Consider the following 7932-nt stretch of genomic DNA (forward strand, 5'->3'; position numbering starts at 1 on the left):
TAATTAAAACCAAACTTATTTGAAAAATGAACACTTGAGCACACATCAGCATGATAAGAACTATCTAAAATGAGAGAAAGACTTTTTAGTTTGGCCCATGTCCCATCTGCTAACACGGAGGATTTACGACCTATACAGAAGCCAGCCACCAGGGGGGGCAATCCAGATGTTTTGGCTTCACTTTAGGGGAGCTGTTATATCGTCCATCTTTATATACAGTCTATGGTCTCCACCGACTCCGGAGGGAAACATCTGGCTCTTTAGCTGCTATGTTCACCAGCTAGCTGCTGACTGTGTCGGTGCTGAGCAGGGGGTGTACAGTAGAGCCTTTAGAGATTTTTTGCTGGAAAACGAAACAATGCTGATGAGAACAGTTAAACTGGACCAAAACAGTAACGTTGCAGGCCATAAAAACAAAACAATGAGCTGCAAAGACGCTGAAGGGGACTAGAGTCAGGTGATAATTCTCTGTGGGTTCATCACTACAAGTGACTCCTCTCCCATTACGTCATTTCATCCATTGTTGATATAAAGCTGTTGATTATAGCAGCTTTAAAGCTTGATGACTTGATCAACCATTAGCATACCATTGTTGGACTATAACATTTCTAAAATGACCTGCAGTTGTAATTATACCCAGTATTAATCAACAGAACACAGTAACGGTTCTCGAGGTCTGGCTGAATTTTTCATATTTGTGTTGTGCGACTGTAAACATTGCTCATTCACAAACACACAAATAATCTGTATTAATGGAATATGTTTTAATTATAATCTATCATTAAATATTACATACAAATTATACAGTGCATTGTCACAATACATTTCATGTCAGTTCGGTACAGCAGGAAGTTACTTCGTAGTTTACTTAGGTCCACCCCACGAGCCAGAAAATGAACAGAAATCGACATGGCCGAGACCAACGGGAGCTTGTGGACTGGGAATCACACCAACCCCCCTCTGCCTGCTTGCACATGGGATCATTTTGTATACTTCGCCAACGATTTAACTCATCAGAAGAAAAAGGAAAAATTAGGCGAGTCAGTCATACTCATCTCAGCTTAACAAATAGTTTGTGTCACCAAAAGTGCCTCTCTTTCAAACATCACCGTCAGATGACTTGCAGATCCTAAACTAAACAGTTAGGAGGTGCAATGAGTAACTGTGAAACCAGTTCACATGGCTTGTGATCACTGTGTTAAGACACACACACCACCGAGAGCCCAGTTCCTAAATCTTCATGACTTAACCGAAATGAACACTTCTCTTATTTGTTAAAAAATAAAAAATCTTCACCAGTGGCACCAGTGCTTTCCCCAACCCAGGGCTTTTAACTGTGTGGGAGGGAATATGCAGGTGAATATTAAAAAGGCAAAAAGGTATGAAGACAAAAAAACAAACAAACATGGAATGCAACAGCTCCCATCCAAAAACAAAGCACGAGAGGCTTTTGACTGGCGTGCATGTGTGTGGACGAACCTTATGTGCATCCAGGAGTCCAAAAGAAAAGTTGGACAACTCACTGAAAATCTTTCTTTCTCGCAAAATATTCATCATTTAAGCTTCTTCATTGACATCCACGCAAGGCACGGAGGCAAACAGGAAAGATATGTTGTGAAATTCTTCCTCTTTTTGGCCTCATCTCTCCACCCACTCACTCGCTCTCTGCAACCAAAATATCCATAAGGAGAGGAGGGGAGGGTGATGATTATTTCCATTTCTGGGGACAAAAACCTGCGCTCTCAGATTCTGCCCCGTCTTCCATCGGCACATCGACACTCCTCGCTCCTTTCCTCGCTCTGGGCTTCCTGCTGTTCCTCCTCTTCCTCTTTCATTGCGTCGCTCCTACCACCAGGTGAAGAAGGGTCTTCTGCTCTGGAAACTCTGTGTGTAGGACTCACTGTTGGCTCTCTGAGGTGCTCTGGCTGTTTCCACGATTACTGGGGGCATCTGGACCAACTGCAGGGGCGTTTTACCGTCCTTCAGGGCTTGGCACAGGTTCAGGATCTATAGATGAAACAGGAGAAAGAAAGAGTATGTTTATAATAATATTTATATAATAATTATGCTTTAAAGCAAAGAGATTCATCCAAGGAGGAAAAGTTAAGTTGCATTTCAAACTGCTGAAAAATGTGTTTTGAGAAGAGAGGAGAAAACTCACCTGCCCCCTCATTACGGCTACTTGTTTGTGAAACTGTCCTCTGTCAAAACCAGGGTCTTTCTGTGAGACACAGTAGACAATGCACGCATGTTATACACAGAGTTTCCAGCCAAAGAGCAAAGTCATCCACAATTATTTCAATTTCTTCATCCGTTCGTCGGCCACATTCTCGCAATCCACTAACTTACATTATTACCACATACCACATTCTGCACAAAACAAATGTTAACAAATACTCAATGTGAGTCCCTCCATACCTTGAATAATTCGTACAAATCCTCTTCCAGGTCTTTGATGAAATTTGGGTCAGAGAGTTTGGGCAGGACCAGCTCTCTGATTTCCTGGGAGAAAGGAACTTTGGCCTGGGATAGCCACGCCCAGTAGAATGGGTCTGGTGATTGGAAAACAAAACTGTGTCTTAATGATTAAGTACACTACTTGTAAAACAAGTCAATGGTACAGAGAGAATAGCTATAAAAAAGGCGCTACTGATAACATTGATAACATTCAGCCACTAGATGTCGCATTCTCCCTCCTCCGTTCCATTGCACTCACTTCACAACAAGTCGTTGTCAGACACTTACTGTCAATCTCAGCCATTTATCTGTTTTTATTCCACACTAATGGTACTAATGGTGTCCACAGGGGCGTTTTTTTTATCTAGTGCTTCCCAGCACTAGACACAAGGCACTCGCCACGCTACCAGAATGCATTGCACGGCTGCTTACATAGACAATGAATGGGATGCATAGAAAGGACGGAGGCTGTGGACATGTACCATAACTGACGACCCAGAGATACCACGTGATACCAACGTCGTTTTACTGTTGGCTCACAAGCCTTGTTAGAAGTGGAAACCAAACGTCAGATATCTTCCACAGAGATAAACAAAACATTCATTTTGGACCCGCAAAATGTTTTTAAATGATTAATTCATAATAGTTTTTTTTAGGAAAAGCCATACTTTTATTCGGCACCTTTCTAAAATCTCTGTGGATGTATTATTTTTTCAAAAACATTTGTCTACATAAAATATTATCAATAAGACCTTTAAAGAAACTTTGAATGGGACAAAGTGAAGAACATTAAAATAGATTGAAATAGATAGATTTTGCTGGACACACTGTTGAAAAGAGAGTTGCTGTTTCTTCAAAAGCATGCATTGCGTCCTGCCGAGGGTGAGCAGGGATTGGTTAAAATCAAAGTCAATGCTTACAGGCTCTCCAGGAGTCGGGGTGTTTGAGTGGGAAGGCGAGGCCGTTGTCTATAGCTGCCAGCTTAATGATGGGATCCTTTACTACCACCCAGTCTGTGTCCTACATAGAGAAAGATCCAGGTACAAAATAAACACAAATTCAGCCGTTGGGGTCAGCATTTAAGAAAATGGCCATCAAGACTCTAACTGTGTCTGTGTGCTCTCACCCTATTTCCAGAGTCCATGGGACAGTCATACTTCAGCAACCAGTTGTCATTTCCCCTGTCTAGAACACCAAAAAAAAAGACTCATATTCAAACAAACCAAATAACCAGATAAAAGCTGCTACGGATGAATTCAAGACTCTAACTCACTGTATGACAACATCTTAATAACATTATATATTCTAATAAACAAGTTTACTTTGCTGAAGGTATATTGCCCTTAATGATGACCCAGCCCTGACGGTGCTGAGCAGGGCGACCACATGCCTGTGTTCCTGATGATGTAATCGAGGACTACGAGCCGCTCGAACTGCAGCTGGAGCTGACGGTTGGTGTTTTCAGGAAGAGGCTCCGCTTCGAACCTCCGCAGCCAGAAATCTGCATCCTTGTATCCATCAACGAAGATCTGGAAGGAGCCAACCTGGTGGAGTAGCAACAGATCGTGTTAGACGCAGCACATGGATTCTCTGGATGTTTGGGGTCTTTTTTTTTTATATTGAAATGCCATTGTCCTTCAAAGGAATAGTGTGTAGGATTTGGCGGCATCTAGTGGTGTGGTTACAGACAGAACCAACTGAGTACCCCTCCGCTCACTCTTTCCTTTCCAAAAAACAACGATTCTTAGTTTCAGGTGATTATACACGAATGAAAACTGCTAGTAGATCCCCCAAAATGTTACACACTGTTCCTTTAATGTACTGAACTGAGTTAAAGGAGAAAAAAAACCTTCACATAGAATTACTTAGTCTTTTAGTTGTTCTTTTTTATTGAAAGCCCCAGATCTCTGGATGAATTTAATCAATACACACAAACCAATCACTGAAAGCAATCACCTGTGTAATACAACACTTCATCATATTACCTTGGGCGGCAGTCCAATCCTGTGGAAACGCTGGCCCACTTTAGGCACCTTCTCCAGGGCTAGCCTCTTTCCTCGAGACTTCACCCGGTCTATGGCACTGTAGTTGAATGTTTCGCTAGCCAGGTACACCACCTAGAATGCAAAAGGTTGATTAAGAGAGGCAGTATTTGCCAAGTAAGGGATAATGTACAGCAAGGCGGTCATTGTTGTGAAATAAACCCTGACAAGGTCTTGCATCACCCTGAAGGGATTTATTTCACAACAATGACCGGCTAGCTGTACATTGTCCCGCTTATTACTAGGCTGTTTACTTAAGAAATCAATAATTTGACACAAAAATGGTCCGCCAGAGTCCGACATCAGAACTGCGCCCATAGCAACAGTCTGTTATAAATAGCAACGGTCTGCTATAAAGAAATAACAGACCGTAAAACGCCGTGATTGACCAATCAGAATTGAGTATTCAACAAAGCTGTGTAATAAATTTGTTTGTTTCTCTTGTAACTTGGACGCGGCACTGTGTGTGTCCATACCTTGGTCCTGGGAACGATGTTGAGCTCCAGTTTCTGGTCGACCAGGCTGGCCCCGGCCTCCGAGAGGTACCCCTGGTTCAGGACCAAACAGTCGCGGCCAAAACAGCAGGGACAACACAGTTTCTGGAGCCACTTGGTCCACTTGGGGTTCAGCTGGCCGTAGGGCTCTTCATTCTTAGGTTTGAACACGCCGATGATTTTCTGTGGAAGGGGGCAGAGCGGAGGAAAATCAGGAAAGGTTCAGAATCCAAAGGGAGTTAAGAAAGGAAAGTTTAGGAGTAGAGAAGAAAAGAAGGGTTGGTTTAGCATGAGACAAACATTTAAAGGACAATATTCTCATTTGTAAACTTGAAAATAGGACTCAAACATAGAGAACACACAGAGGTGGATTATGCTGTAGGAGTGGTTTAAAATGACACTTTTTATGCAGTGAAATCGTGTCGTTACTGAAACCCACTGTCGCTGAAATGAATCGAAGTTGTCCACAGCCACTGTGCTCTGCAAAAAGCTACACTACAAACTATCTTTAAAGCCTATAGGGGATGTTTGATAAGCAAAAGATAGAGTTGGGGTGTGGTGTCACTTTAAAGTTGTATATAGAAATCACATGTTGCATTACGCTCGTATGACACACACACACACACACACACACACTTACACACATACAGCGATTACAACATGAAACTTGGTCATTGAAGAGAATTATATCCTCACAGAGAGCTAGCACATGACCACTAAGCACACTGGTGACTAACTAAAGAAACTGGAGGGGGAGGGTCATTGAATAAAAAGCTCACACACACAGCCTTCTTTTCTGTTTTGTAAGTTGAGTGAGTGGCTAAAGTGGCACATAAATGATCATATTGTCTTGAACAGACTGAAAATACAACAAATGAAATATCTGAGGCTCCAGACGCAAAGTCTAAAGACACACTTCTGTTTTTTGTTTAATATGGGCTAAACACAACTCACACTGTAGATAAGGACATGGTGGACTTTTACTGGTTGGCTCCGGTCGAACTGATCAAAGTTTACCGTCATTAATTTGGCATGATTGGAGTCAGGAGACGTCGTCGAGGGTGACGAATGGAAAGAAATGCTCTATAACCGTCCATGCGTCGAATCCCTGATTTGTCTTCTTGAACGTGTAGCACTTTGTAAAAACCCTTGCAAAGTGATTATAAGTGCTGCAACAAATCAGACATGTGTGCTCAGCGTCAAACATCTTCTGTTTGATTAGATGCTGAGGACTTTGCTCTTTGCCCAGACTTGCAGTACAGCAGGGGAAAAAACAAGAAAAGACAGGGAGAGCAACCAGAAATAAATGGGTGACAACAAGCATCTTATCTGTGTGTTACTGATGACATTATAAAGTGACAGCTGGACAGAGATGGACCTTCACCAACAGACCACCTGCCTACGCAGAGGGATCTGAACATCAGCCAAGCTTTGATGATAAAATCAGTTTACGGGAAATAAGCAACTGGATCAGGAAGTTCAAAAATACTTAAATGTGAAAGTTGATTATAATCTCAAGAAAAACATGCAATGTATCTTAATAGCTAGGGTGTAAGCCAGCAAATTGTACTAATTGTCTGTAGCTCTCATTGAAAGGGTCCTGTCAAACAATAAAGACAGAAACAAGCTGGCAGTGGTCACAAACATGACCAGTAAACAAAGCCAGTTGGGGGCTGTATGGGAGCTATGGGAGGAGGGCTGACCAACATCCCCTAAACTCTGCTGCAAGATGATTTTGGCAACAAATAATGTTTACAAGAAGTCGTTTATCCAACCAATGCTCAATTCTTAGAGACCTCATTTAAAATGTTCTTTGTTTTTATTGATAGTATGTGTACTGCATTCAGTTTCACTTTGAGTATATTTACAGTCAGAGTTGGATAAACCTGTATTCTGTTCTTCTCTTATCCAAGAGCTGCTTGTTTATTAGTTTAAACTGCAGGTTGGTGTTGTTGTTGGCTTGCCTTACAGCCAAGTATATGCCAAGTCATCACAGGCTGGTTGGAAGAGGCCTTAAAAGCGACCACACTTTTGATCTAAACAGTCTCGCAGTCCTTGCATCACACACAACACCTCAGACACCACAGACACATCATGAGACAGCTAAAGGGACCTTTAGCAGCACAGCTTCCTCTCCTTACCCCCTGGGAGTCTTTGACAAAGTAGCTTCCACTGGACCCCTGGTAGATCCTCTCCGGGTAGATCCCCTCCTCTATGGCTCGCTCGGCCTTTCGGATGATCTCTCTGAACTCGGGATCCTCCGGGAACTCGTTCCTGTGCGGCTCCCGAGGCGAGCTGCCACGGTCCCGGTCCAGCAGCGGCTGTCTCTCCCGGCTGCGACCAGGGCTGCCCGCCGGGATGCGCACCACCGAGCCCGGGGTGCTTCCAAACGAGCCCCGGGGGCTGGTGGGCTCCGTGGGACAGTAGCTGAAATCACCCGAGTCCCGCAGCGGAGAGACCAGAGGACTCGTCTCGTCCATGGTTGACTGGAGGAGGACGAGGAGTTATCTTAACTCCTGGAGAAAGAGGAGAAAGAGGGTGAAGTAGAAGGAGAGGAGAGAGTGGGACGGTTGTTTTGTTGGTAGTGGTAGTTCTGGTGGTACTGGTGCTGCTAACCAAGGAAACAACAGGAGGAGAAGAACAGTCAGCTGACTGTCAGCTTCCGGGAAGAGGCGGGGCCTGTTTGAGTGTTTTGATCTTCAACCAATCAGCGTTCAGATGCTCCTGTCAACAACCTCATCTCTGAGCGCTGATTGGACCAACATGTTCCGCCCACGGAAGGCACGTGAGATTACAGTTAACCCAATCAATTAACTACAGTCTGTATATACATTAAAAAAGCCTTTAGTGAGAAATGCAGTGCTATTATGGGAGTGAGGAATAATCGTTTTACTTTTGTTTTTATTCATGGTTTATTTAAAGGGACTGTTTGTAACTTT

At 43.3% G+C, this 7932-nt stretch overlaps 1 protein-coding gene across 1 annotated transcript; it reads right to left on the reverse strand.

The window, feature by feature from the left end:
* Window positions 1-743: 743 nt before the first annotated feature.
* On the reverse strand, window positions 744-7637 carry pi4k2a (phosphatidylinositol 4-kinase type 2 alpha). The gene is made up of 9 exons (XM_037765203.1): window positions 7135-7637; window positions 4976-5176; window positions 4443-4574; window positions 3848-4001; window positions 3584-3642; window positions 3378-3477; window positions 2419-2552; window positions 2162-2221; window positions 744-2007 (listed from the first exon to the last, which is right to left on the reverse strand). The coding sequence occupies exons 1-9, from the start codon at window positions 7471-7473 to the stop codon at window positions 1846-1848; spliced, it is 1341 nt and encodes a 446-aa protein (XP_037621131.1). The 5' UTR covers window positions 7474-7637; the 3' UTR covers window positions 744-1845.
* Between the last annotated feature and the right edge of the window lie 295 nt (window positions 7638-7932).

This window comes from Sebastes umbrosus, chromosome 3 (assembly GCF_015220745.1).
Source record: "Sebastes umbrosus isolate fSebUmb1 chromosome 3, fSebUmb1.pri, whole genome shotgun sequence".
Lineage (NCBI taxonomy): Eukaryota > Metazoa > Chordata > Actinopteri > Perciformes > Sebastidae > Sebastes > Sebastes umbrosus.

Coding starts and splice junctions, on each gene's coding strand:
- pi4k2a (XM_037765203.1), bottom strand. CDS start 7,473: ATGGACGAGACGAGTCCTCTGGTCTCTCCGCTGCGGGACTCGGGTGAT. Junction 4,002..4,442: donor GGATTGGACTGCCGCCCAAG/GTAATATGATGA, acceptor CTACTCCACCAG/GTTGGCTCCTTCCAGATCTT. Junction 2,008..2,161: donor TAGCCGTAATGAGGGGGCAG/GTGAGTTTTCTC, acceptor TTTCATCTATAG/ATCCTGAACCTGTGCCAAGC.